General features: G+C 50.3%; 1 protein-coding gene across 1 annotated transcript; it reads right to left on the bottom strand.

Annotated features, from left to right (window-relative positions):
• Positions 1-580: 580 nt before the first annotated feature.
• On the bottom strand, positions 581-11768 carry LOC119093866 (uncharacterized; the record flags this gene model as incomplete). Its single annotated transcript, XM_037216877.1, is given in 4 exon segments — positions 581-727; positions 1196-1311; positions 1635-1762; positions 11125-11768. Coding segments are annotated over 3 exon segments (291 nt in total), but the record flags the coding sequence as incomplete, so codon positions are not given.
• Positions 11769-25685: the final 13917 nt, after the last annotated feature.

Below are 25685 nucleotides of genomic sequence, written 5' to 3'. Positions count from 1 at the left end.
GCCGCTTCACCCCATCCCCTCCCCCTCATTGATCGCGGTGTCCACAGCGCCGGGGGAGCCGTGGGAAATGGCCGCTAGAGGACGTTCTTCGAAACGTCAGTGCATGTACCAGCACACTGCCGCGGGTGGGGTCGATACGACAGCCCACAAGCGATGCTTTGTTTGAAAGGTGGCCGGCCGGGCCTGCAGAAACGTGTGCCTGTTAATGCAGCACTACCACGACGCGTGTACTGTGGAGTCACATCGGGGCTTCGCATACAAAACAACGAGGCCATGAATTTCTGAAAAGGCATGTAACAGACGGCGGGGTTTGTTAAGTGTTATTGCCTTTTTGCTGATGCTTGTAACCGCACTGGCTATTAGCTTTAGCAGCGCGACTTACTGGCAGTGCTGGTTGTCGGTCGCGCCTCAGCAATATCGCACAAGGCGGATTTTGTTGAGTGGGTGAAACTGACTGTATATTACGACGTACGCGTGGCGTGTTTGACCGTATGACGCCATGTTTTGACACGGCTTTTGCAAACGAAGCGTACACCGTTGGAAGCTGCAACACGCAGGCAGGGTCGCGACCGAAGCGTACCTCGCTGTCGCGCCTCATGTAGCACTGCGGGGGCAGTCGTTCGTCTCTGAGAATCGCCTCCAGCAGGCGCTGGTCCTTCGCTGACCGCACCCCGGACGAGTTTTCCGGGGAGTCCGCCGGGCGGCGCCACCGGCGACGGCCCGGGCCCTGCACACAGATCGCGATAACGTCAGCAGCGCCGCGCGACCGCCAGCATTTCGCCCCCGCTAACTGCCGCTTTACGCTCCATCGCCGTACGAGGGGCCCTCACAGTACGGTACAGCTAACTACACAACCTAGCATAGTGCAGACAGGCGTCAGACAGCGCCGGATGGCTCGCACAAAACTGTGTCAGCTTTCGCACTGATCGGCGTGAGGCTAATGCCCTTGTACGTTGAATGCGTCGTAAAATAACCCACCGTTATTAAGGCCATTATTCCAGTTGGTACGAAAGGATTAACGCCACAACATGCGACAAACCTCATGTAACGTTCACTTCCCTCAGGTTCAAGCCCTCGCATGCCCGCAGGGGCCAGGTTTTGGACGCGTAGCGAACAGCAATGCAACCCACATGAGATCACGTCACCGGGACCGAGTGACGTCACACCGGTGGTCTGACGTCACGCTGACACTGACCTTTGCGCGGCGGGCCTGACCGGTGTCCACCTGAGGCTGGGCGCCCTCCAGCGCCCGGTAGTGGTGGCTCATGTGCTGCTGCAGGGTAAGCGAGGACGTGGACTGCGGGGCCGACCCTGCCGACACGACAAGGCATGGCACCGGGGGGTGGGGAGAGTAGTCGGAAAATACGTGAGGTAGACGTGAGATAGGTGGTAAAGAGCGTTGAACACAATCTCGAGATGACGGCTTGATAAGGGGCGGTGTTAATAAAAGTACATTTGGAGGACAGCACAGCACCCTTGGCAGCGGTTCCGAGTCAAGAACTTCCAACGGCAAGCGTTACTGTGTCGTCCAATCGATACCTTATCACGTCAGGTTGATAAATTTTGCATTTCACGGGAATCTCAGCAAATTCTCGCATCGGTTGGGCGAATTTATGGCGGCGCCTACGCCGTACCTGCTCCGTTGCTGATGTAAGTAAACATGTCGGCTGGGCGGCTGTGTCAGTCAGGCCGTCTGCCTCCCAGGGTGGGTGCCAGGAGTCAGACCAGAACGTGACGTCATCCAGTCATGACGTCATCCCGTCTGAAAAGAAGCGGGGAGATCTTACGCTAGTTGATGACGAGGATGCTGTTGTTTGGCGGTGAGAAAAGTTCCGGCATCATGACCATCTCGTGCCGTCTTTGAGCGATCCGTCTGTTTAGCTTCGTTAAGAATGTTGCAATCAACCAGTAACTACCACTTGCTGCTCGCATAGCCATACTTTGGATCGTAACTCCATACTTTGTTGCTTGTATGTCCATACTTTATTGCTGGTATATTCATCTTTGTTGCTTGCGTGATCATACTTTGTTGCTCGCATGTCCATACTTTGCTGCTCGCAGGTCCATACTTTGCTGCTCGCATGTCCATACGTTGTTGCTCGCATGTCCATACGTTGTTGCTTCTATGTCTATACGTTGTTGCTCGCATGTCCATACGTTGTTGCTCCTATGTCCATACGTTGTTGCTCGCATGTCCATACGTTGTTGCTCCTATGTCCATACGTTGTTGCTCGCATGTCCATACGTTGTTGCTCGCATGTCCATACGTTTTTGCTCCTATGTCCATACGTTGTTGCTCGTATGCCCATACTTTGTTTCTCATATGTCCATACTCTGCTGCTTGTATGTCCATACGTTGCTGCTCGCATGCCCATCCTTTGTTGCTCGCATGTCCATACTTTGTTGTCCATATTTCCATACGTTGTTGCTCGTATGTCCACACGTCACCACCGGCAGGAGCGTCTCCTATTACAATGGCCCTATCTCAGCTTCTCAGACTTTGACGCGGTTGTGAATACGGCAGCGTCGAGTGCATTGTTGCCGACGTCGGTCGTTGATTCCGCGAGCACAAATTTCGCCACGTCAAGATATCGTTGGTAGGGGCGTATCCAAGGATAGAGGAACACTAAGACCTCTTCCCTTTTGAACGCTCGGCCATTATGGCACCCTTACGTCCGATTAAGGCGCTTCCGTAACAAACCAAACCAAAAGGAGGCGCTACAAAATCCCAGCAGAGCGGCCCACTTGGTCCAGGTGAAATAAGCACCGGCGGAGAGATGTCCTAAAGCCAGATGGTAGGTGCCTGAAGTCCATTGAGAATAACGTGCTAGTATTTTTGGCACATATGTCTGCAAGGCTCAGGCAGGGAAGCGCCAAGTCCATGTGGAGGGGCGCCCGGACTCTAAGATGACTGGTGCTCCTGACCATGGTAGGGAAGGGCCCCATGTCTCAGCAGTAAAGCGTCCCCAAAGCGAAGTAATCAGTGCTAACAAGCCCTAAGATTGGGCCCCGAAGCTAAGGCACAGGTGCTCTCCAAGCCCAGCAGAGGGACGCCTAAAAATTCAGGTAGATGGGCGCGCATAAATGCATCATGAAATTGTCAAGCCGAAGAGAAGGTCACAGAGATTAAGAGATCACAACGTCGAATAGCGACATCGTTCAGAATAAGGGGCTTTTCGTCTGTAAGCGTGATCACGTGTTTGGTGAAAATGGGGTGTTCAATTTCGTTTTTAGAGAATAATTGACGTTTGATTGTCAGCTATGATCTAAGCTTTTTATCGTCAATTAAAGTTGGCTGCCTCGGCCAATTTAAGGAGGTGCCTTGACCAGCAAAAACGCGGGCAAATTACAACGATTTTGACGACCAACGGCGCACTGACGCGCTACGCGACTGTATAGTCTCCCCTCCTCCCCCCCCCCCCCCTGGTCAATCAAATCAAATGGAAAGCTTTGAATGACTGCTCTAAAAACCACAGCGGCATTTTGAGGGTTTACCCCTCCCCTGGCCTCCTTACACGTAGCCCGGGTGCGCCTCTAGTCGTTTGTACGAGGCGAACACCCGCAGTGAGCTTGACTAACGTGAATCTTAAAGCCGGAAAAAGTTAAGCAGTCAAACTTGTGGCGTTTTTGGTGACGAAACCAGCTTGAAATATGCTATCACACATGGCCTGTCAGTAAATTTATGCATACGCAACGCACGCTGACAGCCACAAAATAATACGTGGTCAGCGATGGTGACTGGTTGCGCATCGAGTCTGCTTAATACACGCGGAACACGGAGAATATGACATAGAATGCGCTGGTGCTATTGTGGTACGGTACGTCGCAGACCAGGCTCGCGTCCCCCGAATGTATCACACAGGCTAGGCAGCTGCTCGGCAGGCATCTGAAGCGTCTGGACCCTGACCCGCATCGAAGGATCCCTCAGTCAAGGAACCTCTAGGGGAAAGGGGCCCTTCGAGCAGGATGACGAGTTTGATGACCTCATTTGGGCCAAACTGGGGATTTGTGATTAGCCTTAGATAGATTAGCCAAGCCTAGGTCTCCAATGCATTTCTATCGCCCTGGTGGAAGTAGTGGACAGGTAAGAAGTGACGATTTAGTTGTACTTTGAAACGCTTTAGGCTCAACTGTGGCTTGATATAATCAAGAAAGTTCTTCATCTCATGGTTGTTCGACATGATGAGCTCTGAGTTATCATGCTGAGTTATTGACTTCGATATACCTTGAAGTACTAATCTAATGACGTTATATAGCGAACAGTCCATCCGGTGGCTCAGCTGGTTAAAGCGCCTGCCTTCCGATCCACCCACCCGTGGCTGGGCGTTCGTGTCGCTCAGACTATCGCTATTTGCCCTTGACAGGTATGCCCTGCGGCTGCTGGCAGCGGTCGCACTAAAGGTCAGTTGACGTCAGAGGGCAAGACAGCCCGTGCCCATCATTGCGGCACGGTAAGCATTCGCCACCAAATTCTGCCGTTGATGTGGAATTGTACGATCGAGTGGTAGGAGTCAGGGCTCATTCAACAAGCACCGCTTAGCGTGAGCTCTGATCCCAGAAATCTACCCATTCAAAGGGTTCGGATCAAATCTTAAAAACACTGTTTATTATGGCAGTACACGACGTTTCCAGCTGCGCTTATGATCAACCTGCTGTGCGGACATATGGTCGCACTCATGATCATACGCAATGCTTGAAACGTCGAGTGCTATCAGTACAAACAATGTTTGGTCTGTAACGTCGTTTAATCACTACCTTCTGGCATGCTGAAGGTCGAGGACTCGGCATCAGAACTCTGAATTCATCATGCACTCCGTTGTCACCTGATGGACCTTTTGCAATCAGGCAGGAACGGCGGAGTGAGAGGGAAGTGGGGACAGTTCTCTCTCTCTCCCACCCATGTATGTAAAATCTCATATTAACGCGTTGGGATTGCATGAAGGGACCGAGATTTAGCCCCACTCAGAGCCAGGGTACCCCTCCCCCCCCCCCCCCACCCAAGGCGGCGCTCTGGAATGGCCCTTAGAAATGCGAATTTATGAAAAAAAACACGTTCAAAATTGATGAAATTCATTATGGTAATTGTCTGCCTTCCCAGGGAAAATTCCATAATGTGCCATGCATCTGAGACAGCTTTCCAAAAATGAACATATTCCAACACTACGAGAGAGGTACTATTTAAGGACAACGTAGATGTCGAAGACATCGAGTCAAAGTCGGTGCCTCCTGAGTGGCCGGAGCTCTGGACTTGCATGTAAGGCGTTTCAAGTTTGGGTTCGCGGCCGGTTGTGATTTGCTGGAATCGAACCGCGCCGCCATTGGCTGTATAGCTGTGTCGCGTAGTTGTGATTGGCCGTCATGCGGCCCGCTCGAAAATCCTTGCCGACGATCTTTCCCTGCGCACATATGTTTATCACACATATGCAGTCGTGTATTCAGGACCTTGCAGCATGAAAGTCACGATTTAAAATGTTTGCGAAAATTTTGTGAAATCCATTTCAGTGCGCAGGGTCGCCATAAGAGATGCACAATAGTTGAAGGGAATGTTCCATATTTGAAGATATTGAAACAAGCGTCAGATATGATGGAAAAGTTTCCTTGTAGCTGTTTGTATACTTTGAAGTGGAAGACCGCTCTACATAACACAATTTCCCTATTTAATAACTGTGCTCCTCAATGCGTCATTGCTTGATTGCGTAATCGTACCTTGCACATCATATTGTGGGCCAATTGACGGCCGCTATATCTGAAAATAGTGTTCACGGATATCAGATATGAACGACTCGACCATACATTTTGTATTGGCCTTGATCACCGCATGGCTAACAAATGACAGGATTTCAATGGCGTTATTACGACGTCAAAGATGTATGGGTGGCCTTGAAATAGTCACCCAGGAAGAAGAAGAATCCACCCAAAAAGCATATATGGCCGGAAAAGACCATCATTTTTGGAAACCAGAATGCATCTCTGACCTCAGGTGTTCATCAAACGAAACCCTGGGCCACGTCATCACCCGTTGATGCGAAATAGCATATTGCATATAGCCAACATATCGGGCTTGGGCATTCATGCTCATTGCGTGTTGAATGACGGCACAGCCAGGGGCGTATTTGCGTATTAGCAGCATGGCGCATACCCGCCTCTTATCAAATTTATGGCATGCATTACCTTGCACGTGGCTAAATGCCGTCAGTCCGAAATTTCAGGAAGAGCGGTCAAATCAAAAGGACTGACAACATGCTAAGTTGCTTCACAACACGCAAGAAACTGCGCACGACTGCTGCGCTAAACTTCGTTGCTCTTGAAAATTTTCATTTTGAGTTCCCCCTCTGCTGTGCAATCCTGCATGGACGTCACTCCTTCAAACGCCACGTTTATCGTATACCAGGCGCTGAATAATTTTACTTTATCGCCTGGGGAAAACCCCGCCTTACTGCACTACTGTGCAACACCACTGTACTACACACTTTTGCAGTAGAGTTGTACGCGCACAGTGGCGAAGCCGAGGGTGGCGCGGGGACAGGGCCAACAATCCCCAGAGGCGGCGCGGTCCCTTAGGGCCGAAGGCACTTCATGGTACTACATGGGCATGTAGCAATCAGATATATAGTGGTCCAAATGGACTCAACATAAACACACTACTGATTACTAGATGTCACATCACTGACACTAGATGTCACGTCGCCGCAGTCAAGCACTGCAGCACCCTGTCCCTGCCCATTTCCTTTCCCTCACGCCATCTACACTTTCCGCTCAAGGCAGCTCGCCAATATGATGCGTGTTTGTGCTAATTATGTGTAGCTGTGCTAATGAACAATAATTTATGCTGTCAAAAATAATGGCTGTCGGGGTGATTGAAAATGGACTTGTTGCGCCAACGGCGCCCTATCTCCCGTGACGGGAATACGATAACGACAATTCAGGCTAAAAATTTCAGGTCGAATGTCCACAATATCACTTGCGCCTAATCGGCTCTGATCATATCAACCATGAGGCCAGTAGAAGAAACAAGAGCATATTCAGGCCGTGGCTGATTGTATGGCCGCATCAAGGTCGGACACGGCGACGTTCAATTTGTGCGCAACATGGCCGGAGACGCGCCACACGGGGCCTAACCGAGGCTCGCCTCATGGGGCCTAACCGAGGTTCGTCTCATGGGGCCTAACCGAGGCTCGCCTCACGGGGCCTAACCGAGGCTTGCCTCATGGGGCCTAACCGAGGCTCCCTGTGTCCCACATATGAGTGTGTCGTGCCTCGCCGTTCCCGCGGACCGCTGGCGAAGCAATCGATTCCAGCTAGCGTGCTGACAGACTCTGCACGACATTCACTGTGATTGCCCCCGTTCTTTATAGGCTGGCCGGGAAGCCTTGGGAGTTTGGACCGCCCGGGGGCATACATTCGATTATCCTGCCCGGCAGAGGCGAACCCAGCGTCGAATCTTTGGGGCGGGGGGGGGAGACTTCCGAATACCACCCACTGAGCCAAGTAATGACGCGAAGACCGGGCTTGGAAATGTTTGAGTGCTGCACCACTTAAGCGAGTCTGTGGCCTCTCCGTCCCCGCCCCCTTGGATCCACTAGCATCGTTTGACTGGAGAAGCGGGGTACTGGTCTTCAGCATGCCGTCAGCCGCATTGGCCAGCTTGCCTTCGACTCTGAAAATGGCAGATGCGCCTGACGCATAGCTGAACTTGCAGTAGTCTGACGTGGCTAGTTCCACGTCACGTCAAGAGTGGGAGCATAAGCAGACTTAACAGGTGCTTAACTTAGACGCATGTTTCGAGAGAGCACCGAAGCTCAGATGTCCCGCTCCCCGGGTTGCGCCAAGTGCTGATGGTGTTCATACCAGTGAGAAACATGTGCTGCCGGTAATATTTCTCCCTCTGGTATGTCATGACGCATATGATGAGCGTTATGATCTAATAGGACGTGTTTCGTGAGCATATTGGTCAAGAGATCACCGCACGCGTATGTATAAAGTGTCAGTTTTAGCCCTCAATCGCCGGAGGAGCTGCCGCTAGGCATGATGTGAGGTCGCGGCCTGGGGTGTCCGCGCCTTCCGCCGGCCATCCTCTGTTTTGCTGCCAACGTGGTGTGACATTTATAGGACACTACGCTTGCGTTGGTCTCGCTTCGTGCCACTAAGACAATGGATGGCCTCTTCATGTAATTGTACAACTGTTTATTGGCGGCTGTCTCCAGCCCTGCAAGGGGAAGGGACATAAATTTCAGTCTGGTCGAGCAGGTATAGGCAATAGCTTATGTGTAGTGCGGAACTGAAAGCCTCTGATACCGATATTCTTAAGGGACGTTGCCTTTGGCAGTTCCTTCTCATGGTGGCCTGCTTGTGTATCTTGGTTGATCAATAGCCGTTATATTACTGTAAACGGGAATGACATTGTTTTCAAAAGATGCAGATTAAACAAAAACTGCCAGGCGAGATTATTTATAGAATGAAGCCAGACGGACTCGCGCCAGGCGAACTAAGGTAGGCAAAGGAAGTCCAGCGAATCAGCCCGAGTGATGAAGCCATAAGCCCCGAGCTCATTACACTCAGCAACAGCCAACAATTGCCTCTGGCATAGCGTGCAGCCGCTGGCGTATTGTGACAACGCCATGCACACAGACAAACTAAGCTCACTACCTTTACTTGCATGGGCACAAACCTAGTATTCCACGGAACTGGGATCTGGTGCTGCGCTGTCACAAAACACCGACATCGCTGATGGCGATGAACTGGGATCTGCTGCTGCGCTGTCACAAAACACCGACATCGCTGACGGCGATGAACTGGGATCTGGTGCTGCGCTGTCACAAAACACCGACATCGCTGACGGCAATGAAGACGGTGGCTTTTGGGCGAGGAAGACAACACTTTCAATTCATCATGCGAGTGAAGACGTTACAAAGGCGGAGTAACCACTCTCCAAACCCCGCTGGAAGCTTTATGAATTTGGCTGAAGCTACCAAATTCAGACCGTGTATGGAGAGGCAGTGTGTTGCCGACCACCATCCTTCGCAACTCTGGTTCATGTTAAGGAGAAATGAAGTCAGAGTATCTCTTTAAGGTGTAGTGGTTTTACGGCTTTGCTGTATTCGAGAAAACAAGTGCGCATAATACCTCACCACCAACAAGACATGGGGCAATTGGCAAGACTTTACCAGCCAAAGATATTGGTAAGATAGTCGCGGTGGTATCTTTCACTGCTCCCCATCGTGTGATAAAGGCATGCATGCGTAACAATCAGGAAGACGTGTGCCGTCTCACCGTGAGACAATGAAAACATTCAAGTGTCAAGTTAGTAGACTTCTGTACGCTGGAAATGTTTCTATACTTTAAATTAGATGACAAAATGTAGATGTCCATATACATCGTTGAGGGGCAGAGCTGGATAAGCATGTCCAGTTTCTGTGATGCCACTCAGCACGACCAGGCACGAACACCAGTGCAGCCTTTTGCAATTCATTTTGGGTCAAAATTACCGCTGCCCTCTCGCTGACGCATGCTTGCTCACCGCAGGGGCAGCAAATTGCTACACAATTTTAGCACATACTTTTTTGTTCGGAGCGGCTGATTAGAGCAGGAAGTATGTAATCATGAGTTCTGCGTGGGCGCAAAATGGTCATTGTAGTCGACGCACTGTGACAAAGTTGGTATTTCTCGGCAGTAAATAGCTCCAGAATTATAAAAAACAGATATCTAAAGACAAAAAGTCCAAGATCCTCAAGAGCCGTTGGGCCGCAAAATCACTAGAACACATCTAAACCTCCTGGGAAAGTGCCTGCTGACCGGATTCCATTTGTTTTATGAGCCATTGAGCCTGAGGTATGCCTGGCTTCCAAAACACCACCCCATGCTTCCTTTAAAAAGTCACCTTCAGCGTTTCACCACTTGCCAGGTGCATCAACCAGTTCTGGGATCACAAGGCGAAGCCCCACTTTTTTATTGGTTTAGGCGACCATCAGACGAGGTCGTACTCTTTTCTCATCGGTTAACTATGACGTCATTTCTGGACTCTACGACCACGGATCAGCTCGGACGCGCACCGTATATAAACCGTACCATTGGTGGCCCTGCAGAGGCTCCTGCTCTCTCCTGGCTCGAAAACACAAAATCGCTGTCGGTTGTGTGTGTGGACGTTGTGGTGTGTTAGTGTACACACTAACACACACGTAAGTGGCTAGAAAAGAGAAGCTGTGTTTGACAAGATCTCTCTTTGTTAGACTCGCGAGGACTGGCACGAGCGAGGTCTCCACAACTGTTAACTTTCACGCGACCGGTCAGAAATCTGCTTCACGCATCAGTAAACAGCAAAGCACTAACAAAGAGCAAACAAAGCAAACATGCATTTGGGGATGGATCTAACTGAATCGGCAGTGGCTAAAATAATTGTGCTTACCCCAAAAATTCCATTTTTCCCAGCACGAGCAAAAAATATGCTGCTAGAACGTACTTTGCAGTCTCAACATTTACCGAACAATTAAAATATATGCAACCGTTTCTCATTGTTTTCCATCTAGCATTTGGCACATCACAGTAATAGCAAAGACCTTCTACTGACACCTTCTTGCTCACCGCACAGGGCAAACTCAGTGCAAGATCCTGGACAATCATTACAGGTAAGGGGCAAAGTCATAGTCAAACGCAAATTACCAGTTGACTCAAGGGAGCATGCCCCAACTGTACGAGCACGTACCACAGAACCGACAATGTAGTATGTCATTTGCTTTTCCAGATGACGTCCATTCTAATCAGCAGTGTGTCGTCATTCCTGGGGGCTTTAAGAGTTGAATGCATGCATAAGAGTACCATTCACCAGGGACGTTCAGTTGACCCCGGAAAAGCTCGTCGTTCTCGTGGATCTGGTCAGCTGGGCCTGCAGTTGGCCACCCCTTCCGGAGCGTAAAGGCAACAGGTTATCAGTTCTGGGGATTTCAAACTGGTTTAGGTGGGCCAATCGTTCACTGCCCGCTACAGTGACCTAGTCAGGTGAGGGTTTCACACGTAGAGCTGTACCTAGTTATTTGATTTCATAGTTTCTCACTAGATCTGGCGTGTTCATTTGGTCTAGTGATCCACCATCACAGACCGGAACGCTGCACTTCCACCAGCAGCGCCTACCTGGACTGGTGTGTCGGCAGCTGAGCCAGCAGCTCTCTGTCGGACGCCGCCTCCCTCGGCTGTCTGAACCAGCAGCTCTCGCTCGGACGCCGCCTCCCTCGGCTGTCTGAACCAGCAGCTCTCGCTCGGACGCCGCCTCCCTCGGCTGTCTGAGCCAGCAGCTCTCGGTCGGACGCCGCCTCCCTCGGCTGTCTGAACCAGCAGCTCTCGGTCGGACGCCGCCTCCCTCAGCTGTCTGAACCAGCAGTTCTCGGTCGAACGCCGCCTCCCTCAGCTGTCTGAACCAGCAGCTCTCGGTCGGACGCCGCCTCCCTCAGCTGTCTGAACCAGCAGCTCTCGGTCGGACGCCGCCTCCCTCAGCTGTCTGAACCAGCAGCTCTCGGTCGGACGCCGCCTCCCTCGGCTGTCTGAACCAGCAGCTCTCTTTCGGACGCCGCCTCCCTCAGCTGTCTGAACCAGCAGCTCTCGGTCGGACGCCGCCTCCCTCGGCTGCCTCCGATCTCAGTCCGGCTCCTGGCGCACCAGCAACGCGCAGCAGCCACTCGGTTCCACCGCAGGTGTCAGCACCGTCACAGCACCCGCGCGAGATCACCTGGGAGCGGGACGCGGCGCGGGGCTGCGCCTCGCCGGCCGCCTGGCCACGGTCTCCGTGCACCACCACCGCCGGGCCGCGATCTGGCGTGCGCTGTCGATAGCCAGCGCCCGCGCTGTATCGATCCCCCACCTGTGTGGCGTAGTGACGGCACCTGGGCCTCCCTCGGCGCATGCGCACTCCGGGCGGACCAGGTGGGAGGGGTTCCGTGGGTGCCGTAATCACCGGCCGTGCGGCCCGAATGGTCGTTAGTAAGAGACGGGTTAAAACTGAAGCCACTCACGACGCGGGGCAGCGGGGGCTGCTCGAAGTAAAGCTGGTGTCGCTTTCACCGCGGGTTAGCTGTATAGGAGCATCTTTTAAGTGGATTTGTTATTTTTTCACGCATTTTTTAAGTGGACTAGGTAAGTTTGGAACCGCTTTACGCCTGATGTGTAAGTGTTAACCTATCAGCATGTCAGGTTACCGAAGGGAGATTCCGTGGTAACCACGGGCAGTCGGAGAAGGGAAGGGGAGGGGAGCATTTGAGATCCCCTAGGGTTTTCGGTGCAGGAACTAGCAATTTCAAAATTCCGCCCCATCACCGAGATAGAAAACCCTCGGCTTCTGCGCCTACGAGGAAACTGCTCTCGTCATCTCACAAGCTGCCTTGCTAGTTCACAGCCGAGCAGAGCTGCGCGCTGATTGTCCTAAACCTGACGCTCTCACAAGGACTCCGACGGAGGACGGAGACTCCGGAGGGACCACCTACAGAAAATCCAGTGGAAGAAACAGAGCTAAACCTTCACATGCGCAAGGTCACCATCAGCGTGGTGCCTTTCATCAGCGTGATGACAGCGGACGGTGTTGGTCTCGCCCCTAAGCCGGCACCCCCCTGGATAAAGTACGCGCTGTGGTCATGCGAGACGGGGGATACAACCGCCGGACGCCATCATCATCAGTGACTTTCCAAGCATCAGACGGGAGCACGTCGCCACCTGGACAGTGCTGCACTGGGCAGTGCGAAAACATCCAGAGAGGGAGCGACGACCGCTTGGTCGTATGTGGCCCTCGTCTTGCGATTCCTCGCTGCTTGTGGTCGGGAACTTCATGGTCGCGTACACGGCAGCGATAACGGCATCAAGAAACGCGTGCCAGACAGACAATGTACCGGTTCAATGTCAACGACGACGTGCCTGACGTCGTCAGCTGGTGTCGCGTCTCCAGGGATCACCTGCCAGGCCAGCAAGTCCGAAGCATTACCGAACCGGGTGGGTTTATGTTTATTGCCTCTTTAAGCCCTGGAGAGCGCACTTGGATGATGTGGATCGCCTTTCTGCATGTCGCGAGTACCCGAGAAAGGCCACTTCATGACACGTGATTAGCGCGCTCTGTGGCACGCTTGCCACGACTGGTATGTCATCAGACCTCCGCCAAGATGGTTGCCGCGGTTCTCTGCCAAACGAGCGGGAGAAACGTCCCAATTGGCGAGTTGGAACGTTTCTCACGCCGTCACGTGCACGCCTCTCTATCCGAAGAGACTGTAGGCCAATGCGTGAAATATCGCGCAATGCTTATGGCACTCGGCCATCTCTAAGCGGTCCTTGTCGCCAGGACCTTCCTGGACCTCCGTTACGCCCTGCGGGCGGCCACTCTCCAGCGGCATCCCCTCCAGGCTACAGTGCCGTCTGACAACCGCGGGGTGGCGGCAGCGCGCCCCCGTCGCGTGGGATTAGCAGGCCCATGTGCTGGGCGGCCCAGCACGAGACAGGGACGACGATGGGTTCGCCAGGCCGCTAGGTGCCCTCCGTGTGGTGCGACTGTGGAGCTTCATGGCCTCCGCGCGGGCAGGTGGGACCGCGCCGGCCGGACCACCGGCGTCGCCCACCGCGGTGATTACCTCGTCAATCTTCCGAGTGGGCGTCTGTATTGGCGTGGGCGACTTTGGTGACCGCTCTGTCGTGCCGTGCTTGGCAGACCCACAGGGCCCGGACCTGCCCAACGAGCCGCGAAGCATTGTGCGGGACCCCGACCGAGTGTGGGTCTGATCGCCACGCATGACCTTTATTCGGGGTCACGGCGCCCCGTACAGTGGGCGCGCCGACCAGCGAACAGGACCCTTGCCGCCGCCCCTGCGACGGAGTGCGAGGCTGCTCAGCCGCTCCTTTATCTTGTTCTCGACCCATGCTCTGAATCTTGCGAGTTGTCTCTCTCTGTTCGCGATGCGTCACATGCCATTTCCACGGGAAATGTCGTTTGGGGTAGGTGTAACATAGCGGTCTGTGTCGTTTGGGGTACGTGCAACATGGCGGACGGTGTCGTTTGAGGTACGTGTAACATAGCGGACTGTGTCGAGCCTGACCCCGCCACTGCTCCTGGCACTAGGGGCGGATCCAGGATTTCGTCAAGGGAGGGGGGGGGGGTGGCTACGCAACATTTTGGGGCCCCCCGGAGTTTGGGGCCCCTGGAGTTTGGGGCCACCTGGAGTTTTGGGGGCTCCCTCCAACAAATATATTTGCAATGCGGTTATTACATTTTAAGAAGTTGCGTGTAACATACATACATATATATATATATATATATATATATATATATATATATATATATATATATATATATATATATATATATATATATATATATATGTGTGTGTGTGTGTGTGTGTGTGTGTGTGTGTGTGTGTGTGTGTGTGTAAGTACGGATGTCTTTACTTATCCATTTATTTCATAATACGGAACCCATCTTACTGTGCACGGCCTTATAAAGCTAGGTGTGCTACGCATGCATACGCATAGAACTCGCTCACTTTCCACAGATCATGTTAAATGCTATGATTTTAATGCTAAGTGGTTCGGAACAACAGTCAAAATAAACTTGAGTTAGCTGCTAACAACCATCGAAACCAAACGTGGACTTGATTCCTAGCTTATGTTTTTACAGCCAGCCGGCTGGGCGATGTAATCAGTTGAAGGTTGATGACTAGTGCAGAATCTTTCCTCTGTTATAAAGGAGAACAGCATATCTAAGCATTCGAAATATGTTAAGAACGTAATGCAATAGTATAATAAGTGTCACATAGTCAATGGCTAATGAAAGCAACACATGCGACGTCGGCGACATGTAAAATTACGTTCGGCAACTGCGCGTAAAAGCTCAACGGCGCATGTGCGACCGCTGCTCTGAGGCGAAGGCACCAAGGCTGACAGGGACGAAACCTGAGCGATCATGGTGCCGCAGGAGGCCAACAAGGTGGCTCCTGTCAGCAAGTATAGGGTCCGCAGAGCTAGGAAAAAGAACCCAAGACCAACGCGGTGAGCCCATGAACCATCGGTATTGCCTTGGCAGGCTGACATACAAAGCCCCGGCCAGAGTACAGGACCCCCCTCCCCCCGCCCCCAGCGAAGGGAATCATCCAAGACCATGAATTAATACCCCTGTGCGATCAAGAGTGCGCAGACGGGCTAACAACGCGAGCCTCGATAGGAATAAAGAGTACTCCGCAAATGACACCAAAGGGAGGGAGCCCTCGATCAAAGTAGATGGACCCTGAGCATCGAGTGTCTCCGTGCCTTACCTTATAAAAGCCCTAGCAACAGCACAAGGCTCTCCAAGCAAGGAGGAAGAGCCCCAGGCTTAAATACAGAGCCTCTGGGCAACTGAGTGTACCCTGGCATATGGGACCTGGAAAAAGCGTAAAGAGCCCTTCGGGCGAATGGGGAGAATCCGCGGAGGAAAACCTCATCGATCAACAGTGCTCAGGTATGGAGGCAGATAGCGTTCCATCAGTACATTGGGCTCTATGAGAAAATGCAAAAAGATCAAGGGCAACGTGGAAAGCTCCTGGAAAGCTCCTTAGCAATCAGATTGACCCGGCAAGTGGACATACAGGGCCAGTAAACCAACGGCGCAATGGCTCTAAACAGCCATATAAGCTCAATTGGCCAACATTTCCAGTTCACAACTTTTCCAATCGATAAATTATTTGTTGACTTCTCATAGGCCCTTCACTTTCGCTTACAACTGTTCTTGGTCGTCTGGAAGGCAAGAGATATCCAGTTTTGTTGCGTTTTGTGTTTAGTAAAAACTGTACCTGCTCGGCCGGCGATGGCCCCCTCTGAGCCAATAGGCCCCTCCGGGGCCCAAGGAGGGGGGCATGGTCCCGTGTCCCCCCCTCTGGATCCTCCCCTGTCTGGCACAGCCAGCCCTCCGGTCTGTGCAAAGCCAAAACGCTTTAGCCTGAAACGACCTGGATTGGTAGACGTCAACAAACGGAACAGAACTGCTCGTTGTGCAATGACAATAATTTTAAATAACGTTGAAGAATCGTATGCTGTCCCGCAAAACAACCCCAATGGCTAACTTTTTACCACATGTTCTCCACACCAGGTTTTTCTGGCGGCTCAGTCACGAATACGCCACATTTAAAACCGGACATTAATCGCGCCAGCTTGTATTTGTGGCGCGTTCACCGAGTGCACATCCAGCTCGGTCACAACCGCGTTGTTTTCGGCTAACTGTTGACATTTTCCCTGTACCAACACGGAAAAAGAGATATTGCGGGAAAAACCGCAATCTGTTCCGCGCTCTAGCAGAAATTGAGCTTGCTATGCCACTTGTTCTCAAACGTTCAGCCAAACATTCTCCCCTCACTGTTCACCGCCTGCAGACGAATGCAATAGCACCACGGCTTCAGCAGCAAAATGTGTGACACCGAGGCGCAATACTGAGAATGTCTCCCACAGTTTACAAACAGTCGAGTTGGGAGCAACACACATCACAACTGTCATGGCTGCCACAGCTCTCGCGCCGTGTTGGAACACCAGGAGTTATCTGGGTCAGCCATGCACTGTGTCTCAGAAAAGCGTTACACAGTAGGGAAAACATTATGATATGACATCAGCTGACACACCACGTACATACGTGGCTACAACGTGCCATTACATAGCCTGAGAGATAACTAGCATGCCAAAATTAACAGAAAGTGATGAAGAATAAAAACACACCAACGCATGCACTCATTAACAGGGTGAGACTACCCTATCGCACAAAAAAGGCCCGGCTGCGTGATTAAAACTTGTAGCTTTCAGTCGTCGAACATTCGCAGGCAACTCATTAATGAGAGACTCCGCTCGGTATGCCAAGGACTGCTGTCCCGCCGCTGTGCGCACCGCCGGGAGACGCAGGTTATGGTCCATGTGGGTGGTTCAGTCACCGGTCCGTACGTCAGCATATGTTTGAGGTAAACAGGCAAGGCCTTCGGGTTCACTTCGCTCATTATTATCATGCTGTGGATTATGCTCAAACGCGGTGAGGACCGTTAACAAAACTGCACGAATGCAAAAAGGGTAGCTTTACCATTCAATGCGTAGCTTTGTGAATCTATCAGATTAAGCACCGTTCAAAAAGTCACTCTGGAGGTTTCTTTTTATCCCGATCAGTTCATGCATTAAATGTATCATCTTATTCGCCGGCCCTATGGTCTAGAAAATCCTATGATCTTATTGTCCCGGGAGTGGTTCCGGAAGGGTTTCCTTGGGCGCTGCTGAAGAAGGGATGTGATGTTTTAGCAGAAGGATTGATCGTAAAGTATTTTGAATTAGTGTTGCGTCCATTTTTTGCTATTGCTTAGAAAGACCTCATTAATGTATTAGCTGAATTAACAGCACAGTTAGCTTACAATATCGACATGTGTTTCATCTGCGTGAAGCTCACTGATCCCGCCAAGATACGCACCGGAAAGACAGCTGGGCTGCCACGTTGCATCGTCAGCAGACCGAATTTTGGAACAACACCGCCTGTACCACGATCCTGGTTTTCTTCAGCATCGTGCAAGTGTCCGCGTATGACGTAATTCAAGCGTCGCGGGTACCTGGGTAACCTTGAAATATTATCCCGAAATAGTATGCATTCTGCACGATCATGTAGATCAGAACCCAACGAAGATTAGGTCTCAAAAATAGTAGGGCTGTCAACTGCACCGAACGATCTTCAAGATGGTTATTTCAGCTTTCAAAACATACGAATGTAGAACACTCTAACAACAACATTCACTTGCATGGCGTGGTGACCATGGTTGCTCGAACTGTTCACGTCAACCAATAAAAAAGCATTATTTGTCAGTCGATTCGCCGCATCTGACAACGCCCAGAACCTTCTTCGAACCTTCTTCAGAACCTTCTTCGAACAACTTGGCAGAGGGTTAGAAGGCTGATGACGTCACCGTGGTCTTTATATATTGATCTGCACTCGCTGGTCCTTCTTGCAGATCTACATTATCTGTACATGTTATTGACTACTGAGTACGCAGCATGTACACGTATCTTTGTAGACATGCTGCGTCAGTGTACAGGAGCGTGAAATCACAGGCTGGCAAATTCAAAATGAAGGCATGGTGGAATCTGTATCAGTCATCAGGGATGTAGCCAAGGGTAGGGACAAGGGGAACATTGCTCCCCATTGAGGCTGCATTTATTCACTGAATACTTGACGATTTCGCAGTAGTTTGATCGAAATTCACAGGATTTCGGAGAAAAAAATTGGCATAGCTCCTCTCATGGAGAAAAATTTTGTCTACGTGCCTGTCAGTCATTGCGAAGTAATCGACTCCTACACCTAATCCTAATGGGGTTGCCACAATACAGTGGAAGTGTCAATATCTTTGAAAGATCAATGATATATGGTGCGGGCTGCTTAGGTCATTATCAGGTTTATCGTTGCACATTTGATCCAGAGAGCTATCATCCGGCTGAAACGCAAAGCTGTGACAAGCGTGAGTGAAATAAAAGACTCATGAAGCCGAAAAAAACTGAACATGCCATGCATGTAACGTCATTCTACTGTAGAGGAGCAACTAGCAGCATTGTCGCAAAGTGGAAGATAGGCAATGACCCGTTACAGGATCGAAATGTTTAGCATAGAGTAAACTGAATGAAGTAGTCCTTAACCAGACAAGAACGCATGTTTCTTCGCATTACCGGCTGATTACTTGCTATGTGGATGAGATTAATGCGGGATTCGACTGGTCAGAGCCGGCCAAAATGCGTTCAGCTTGTACTTGACAGTCATTTAGTTTTGGGTTAGCTTGATTAAGAGGAAAGAGCACGAGTAGTTACCTAGGGAGGAGGGAAGCAGGGAGAGTTGTATCAGTCTGTACTCCGACGTTCCTCCTGCTGTAATCAGTGAAGATCGAAATAAGATTATCCTATCCGCAGACCGTTACGATGTTCAGCGCCATAAGCAATGGTAAAGTTCTGGAGAGAAAGTCTTCGTTTTGGTACTTGATTTTTGAATGACCTTCAAAATGAGGTGACTTGCCCCACTCTGGAGAAATCGAATCACATGGTGGGGAAGTCAAGCTAATGCTTTTTTTTTTTTGTCATGGGGTGAGTTGTATGGCTAAAAAGCCGAATGCGTTACGACATGCAGACCAAATGTGCTATTCTGCACTATTTCGTAATTGGTCGTGATCGCTACGTGACGCACCTTGATCTTTTTTTAATCAATGTTATGACCCCTGCCACTTCGATTTCGGTTGTTCAGGTAGAAATGATCTCCCTACATAGGAAATGTGAATGTCGACTTAATTTCATAGATAATATAGCAGTACTCGGAGAAAAACCAGTAGAATGGACATCTAATTGTGTTAATATTTTGGCAAAATGTCTTTATCGAAACAATGGCACTTTTGCTATTGTTTCGATGAAGGCATGTTGCAAAAATATCAACCCAACTATATCTTCATTCTCCTGGTTTTCTCCTAGAAATGAGCATAATTCTACTGCCTTATCTATGTGAATAATGTTCCTCGCTAATACACTGAACATCTTACGTGATTTCCATTTGTTTTCTGATGACAATAGCCGTTACAGTCTTGTCAGACAATCATTGGCAGGAAGGCAGTCGATGACATACTGTCGGCACATTGTACCGCTGATACAGCATGCCCCATGCACAACTGATACAGCATGCCCCATGCACAACTGATACAGCATGTCCCATGCACAACTGATACAGCATGCCCCATGCACAACTGATACAGCTCGTACTGCCCGATATCTTGGCAGAAAATTCGCGCCACCCCGAAATCCTTGGCATGTAGGCGCCAAATATTATGCAGTCTTTACGACAAATGCATTTTCCCACCACTCAGTATATCTACCAGATTGGTCTAGTTGTCCCCCATGAACTTAACACCGATCGCCATAATTTTCAACGGTGTGCAAAAAACATGTTTGCCACCCTCATCCCAAGACGCGAGCACGCATGTGACCGGAAGTACACTGTACGTTAGAGGTAGCTGCTGTGGTTTAGCTGAGTGACATAAGATCTTCATCCGTCGCATAGACTTGGAATTAATCGCTCTGATACTTCTTACGCATGATACAGCTCACCCTGCCCTTCTCCAGTAATAATGAGTTACCAGAAGCTAACACTTGTTACTATGATGGAGCACCGCCATGACCTCTGTGATGATTAATCAATGCCTCTTGTTGGTAGTAATTTTGTCCGACTTCGCGAAGTTTCAAGGTTAAACGTATCACTTTAGCTAAGTAATTCGTCGGGTCTCTATCGGGCCTCTACTGTTATTGAGCATGCCTGATTAGGCATGTTCCAGTGCGGCGAGACCCCTGCTGTATTCAAGCTTCTCGTGGCGATGGTTTCTGAAAAGCGATGTAAATCTTTCCAAATGGCCATCACTGCCGGGCGCCTGTTGTCACGAGATACTGAAATATCAAGAATTCCAACTGGGCCACAGGCGTGGAGCGGCTGCAAGTGGGTTTTAGCGTCAACTTTGGCCGCTACAATGACTGTTGTGCTTGGCCATCCGAGGGATGGTGTTAAACTGTTCATGTCCGTCCGCATGCCTGATATTAGCATATGGGACCAACAACATCATGCCAGGTGACCGGAATGCGCTTAAGTCGCATGTGGTCGATCAATTTTCAGCACGCGCTCGTGCATGCTGGGAGTGGGTGTGCATATTGCCCACTGCACAGCATGGAAACTAGTTCTGAGAGGTCAGATCCGCCCACTCACTCCACGCCTGCAGTCCATTTCCACGGCGCCGCGTGTCATAGTCAGCAAGTGCGCGTGAAGCCCGTCCCGACTCCACCGCTTGGCAAGCCCGCTTCTTGTTCACTGAGCCGCGCGGCGGGCGCCGTTCGGCTGCCAAGGGGACATTAATTACATACAAGACGTAAAAGATGTACAACCAACAAAGAGTCGCAAGGCCCATCAAGGCTGGCCTTTGTCAGGTTTCGTACGCATCCTTGAAACTGATCTTACTACCTGGCCTGCATTTATTTAGCCGATAAAGCCTGTCCAACCGGTTTTTGAATGGTACTAGAGAGGGAATTCCTGCAACTTTGTTTGTTAGCCCATTCCAATGGTTTACTACTCTTTGGCTAAATGACATATGCCTCTTCATAGTTCCACTCCTACCTTTTGCTAAATGAAATTGGTTTTCCTTATGTCTCGGCCTAATTTCTAGTGCTCCATGTAGATCTACCTTGTCTATCGCTTTCATAATCTTGCATACCTCCATCAGATCCCCTCTAAGTCTGCGATGTTTCAGTTAATACAAATCCAAGGCCCTAAGCTAGTCCTTTTTTCTCCGCACGGTTTCCAGTCTGTCTATATATTTTTGGAAGCATGGAACCAAGCCTGTTCACAAAACTCCGGGTGTGGCCTGACATAAGCTAAGTTCAACTTTTTGACAACATTTCTTCTCTTGCACTGGACATTCCTGTTAATAAGTTCCAGCATCCAAAATTATTTTTTCCAAGCAGCCCGACATAGCTTTTCGTTCTTTAAATCCCCAGACATTATCCATCCCTAAGCCCTTTTCTTCCTCCGTCCTGGTCTAACTCCTGGCCTCCCACTTTATAGCTAATACCCTCACTGCTAAAATTACCCAAATGCATCCCCTTATACTTATCATAATCGAATAAGATCTGTCACAGAGAAGCCCACTTCCCTGCTTCATTTAAGTCACATTGAATTTGACCTGCTGAACTTGGCACGGGCGACTGTCTGCAAAAGCAGCTGCTTACCACACTCGCGCCACAACAGCCACGGCTCAGCCTGGCCTTGTCAGTGGCGCAACGCCGGCTATCTGCATTGTGGGCGGTATGTACTCGACTGCCAGCACATGATCGTGGATGTTCGGGAGCTGGTGACATGTCAGGGTGGGTGGGTGCCTGGCACGCCCACGCGGCGGCTCCACTCCCATGCTATACTCTGAGGTGCGAGGAATGCGTCACGTTAAGCTGACCACGCCCACGGCAATGGGAGTGTCCATCGAAGGCGATGTAGAAGCGTTCGCGAGTCTCGCCATATGCAGATTAGGATACGTTCTCTCATGACGCAACGGCGTCACGTTTCTTGAAGCAGCTCGGAATCATGCTGCATAGCGCAGTTGGCGATGTGGGAAGAATGTCCGCGAAGACAACAGTTTGATATTGATGACCAAGCCCATTCCATCTCGATAGCTCAGTCTGCTGGATCACCTTCCTCGTAATCCACCCACCCGCGGCGGGGTGGGCTCGATTCCCTTCAGACGCTCGATATTTGTTCCAGCCGGCAAGGCCTGCAGCTGGGGGCAGCTACCGTGCTTAAGGCCAGTCGGCGTCAGAGGGCAGGACCGACCATGCTGAGCATTACGATGCGTCAAATTTTATCAGCAAAATTCTGCCGCTCACCCCGATTTTCACAGTCAGATGATGAGGTCACGGCTCACGCACCATGCGCTGCCAAGCATAAGCGCGTGCATGATCCCTACACGAAACAAATGCTACAGACAGAAATTTCATGTAGCAGCAGTTCTACATACAAAGCTTTTGCGCCAAAAAGTGTTTGATACTAATGCCACACAAATAAATGCCTCCCTCGAGAAAGAGCGCCTTCTTACCAAATCCCGTGTGCACGCCTGACTTCAACGACTTAGTCAAACAACCTAACAATGGATGTGATGCCAACGGCAGGCATGGCTAAGTTAGCTCCGTTCTGGCTTGGCTCGGTTCGGCTGAATTCGATTTTATTTTGTTTGAGTTGGCTTGGCATGGGTCGGTTCAGTTTGGTGCGGTTCACTTCGGTTCACCTTGATTTGGTACGGTTCGGTTCGATCTGGTTTGGTTTGGCTTGGTCTGGTCTGATCTGGTCTGGTCTGGTCTGGTCTGGTTTGGTTTGGTTTGGCTTGGCTTGGTTTTTTTGGCTTTGTTCGAGTTTGGTTTGGTCTCGAGTCATGTCGTTTTGTTTGTTTTTTGTTGTCTGATTTGATTTCGTTTCGTTTCGTCTCGTTTCGTTTCGTTTCGTTCATGCTCTGCTTGGTAAGGCTCGTTTTGGTCAGGTTAACTAGGTTAGATTAGCAAAGGTCTGGTCGGGACAGAATGGGCTAGGTTTGGCCAAGACCTCCTTTCAGCCCGTTTAACCATTTTTACCCGAATTGCCTCCCCAGTGTCCAAAATTCCTCCAGAGCTGCATTGAACACCCTTCAAAACTTCTCCCCAGCCGCATTGTGCACCTTCCAAACGATGTTGTGACGAACGAATAACTTAAGAAAACTGAGTATGCTGTTTGACGGATCTTTTCAAGGAATGACAACCAGGACATTCATTTTTTAAAAGGATTTATATGTGAAGAGCGGACAACGCCAGGCTTGCTTCCCAAGTGAAAGTTTCAAAAAGTTTAAAAGATCTGCCCCGGCTAGGTCAGGTCAGGCCGGGTTACAGCTACAGCGCACGTTACGGCTTAGAGTAAGTCAGGGTCACGGTATTGCTTGTGTGATGTGGGCGTTTTGCGTGCATTACTTTTTGGCACAGAAACTATGACCATGGACGTCTTTTCAGTAGAGGTGATTTGGGTGAAAAATTTGTCTATAATTGAAATGTCTATAGCAACTAAATGTGCTCTCTGCAAGTCATGTTCATCAGGTTTGTTACGTAGGAATAATGTCGTGTACAGTAAAATTGCAGGACAATGCAGTTTTGTCTGCAGCGGTCGTGTGCTGTGCATTTGTTACGTCTAGAAGTCTCATCGAACTAAGTTTTGACCGAAAAAATCCATGCAGGGGAACTGTCACGCCGGAATCTCCATCGTAGCAATTGTGTGGCGCATGCAGTGGTCCCTGTTGTCACGGGCCCCGGCCTGGTCCCTGTTTGGACATTCTCCGGCCACCGTAGGAGCACGCGTTGTCCCCTGAGCCCCCAATCGGTGCAAGAGGCAATCCGACCGACGTTAGAGGGTCACAGGCCCTACGGGCGGAGGCTCTTAGTGTGGGCGGCGGCCCATCGGGCCATTCATTTGTATCCCTAGGGGAGCCCTTAGGGATCCCTCGAACACGGCCCCTGGCCGACTTAGAGCCACTTGCCGATACAGGACCCCATGCCTGGTACAGTTGGCATCATACCCACACAGGGGCCGTCAATATTGTACCGAACAAACACGGAGCCGTCTGTTCGGCACTGGCGGTGCTTGACCGACATAGATGCCCTCATCGATTCAGGAAAGCCCAATCAGTGCAGAGGGGTCTCTGCCTGAGGGCCTTTTAGGAGCATTTGAGGCAATTGAGCAGGGTTGTGGGAGCTGTTTTCAAGTTGGGGAGCCAACTCCAAAATGGGCACTCTAAGATTAGATAGTGGGTCCCTACAGGCTAGAATGGACCCTTTACAGCTCAGAATGGGTTCCATGCGAATCAAATTAAACACTGCAGGAGAAAGTAGGTCCTCGACATTAAAAGTTGGGCCCTATACAGGTTAGAATGCGCCCACTACGGGTCAGAATGAGACCACTACGGGTCAGAATGGCCCCTCGCTAGATCAGAGTGGGCTCTTTATATGCCAGAACGGCCCTCTACAGGCCTGAACAAGCTCCTCTATAGGTCAGAATGGGCCCGCCATATTTTCTACAGACTAGAATGGGCACCCTATAAGCCTGAATGGGTCCCTGTACCTGCCAGAATAAACCCTTCACAGTCAGTAAAAGGTTTTACACAGATCAGAATGGGCCCGCTTGACGCAAGAATGGGCCTTCTACGTGCCAGAATGGGCATACTAAAGATAAAAATGATCAAACTAGTTAAAAAGGGTCCCATACAGGGCTCAATGGGCGGGGCTACAGGTCACAATGAGTCATTGACAGCCGATAGTAACCCTCTAAAACTCATAGCAGGCTCTTTACAGATCATGATGGGTTCTCTGCAGGCCAGAATCGGCCATTCAGACAATAATGGGCGTCTACAGTTCAGAATAGGCCTCTTCAGACCAGGATGGGGTACCACAGTCAATAATGGGCTTTCGACAGGTCAAAACGGGCCCTCTACAGGTTCAGAACTGCCCTCAGAATGATTAGTCAGAATGGATGCTAAATAGACCAGAATGAACCCTCAACAGGTCAGAATGGACTTTAATGGGCTTACATAATCCCTTCGCAGTTAAGAATCGGTTCTTAACACGCGCTCGGGTGGGGGGTCAATTTGACCCCTCCCCCGAAGGTTTTTCCAGAATGGTTTCCGAACGGCGCAGCGTAGCCGCGCCAAACTTACATAGCTGTAGACAAATGAATAGCGGATCGTTTGGCGTAAAAAATTGAGGTGTACTTTGCAAGGTCACTGACCAATGGCACGTCAAAGTCAGGCCATGGTTTCAGCGTAGGCAATTTCTACGGAATCCTTCAATCTGATCTAACAACGGAGCGTTAGACAAAGCCATACATCTCTGAGATGCTTTCTTACGCAACATAACAGTTGAATGAACAAATTATATTGACCTAAGGTCAGGTGTAAAGGTTACACCAAGGTCAAAACCAACCTGTTTTGTCACTCTAGGGCTTGCTGTATGGGATAGTTCCTGGTGTTTGTTTCGAATTTATTGATGGCAGGAACCGTATTATACATCTGCCATGGACTTCTTAGAGGTCAGAATAGGTAATTGACCTAAAATGACCCAGGTCAACATTTTGTGTTGGGAACATACAGCCTAGCATTATCTTTGTC

The sequence above is a fragment of the Pollicipes pollicipes genome, unplaced genomic scaffold, assembly GCF_011947565.3.
Source record: "Pollicipes pollicipes isolate AB1234 unplaced genomic scaffold, Ppol_2.1 Scaffold_4002;HRSCAF=4701_pilon_pilon_pilon, whole genome shotgun sequence".
Taxonomy (NCBI): domain Eukaryota; kingdom Metazoa; phylum Arthropoda; class Thecostraca; order Pollicipedomorpha; family Pollicipedidae; genus Pollicipes; species Pollicipes pollicipes.
The sequence above is the reverse complement of the archived record's forward strand: the minus strand, read 5'-3'. Positions and strand labels throughout refer to the sequence as shown.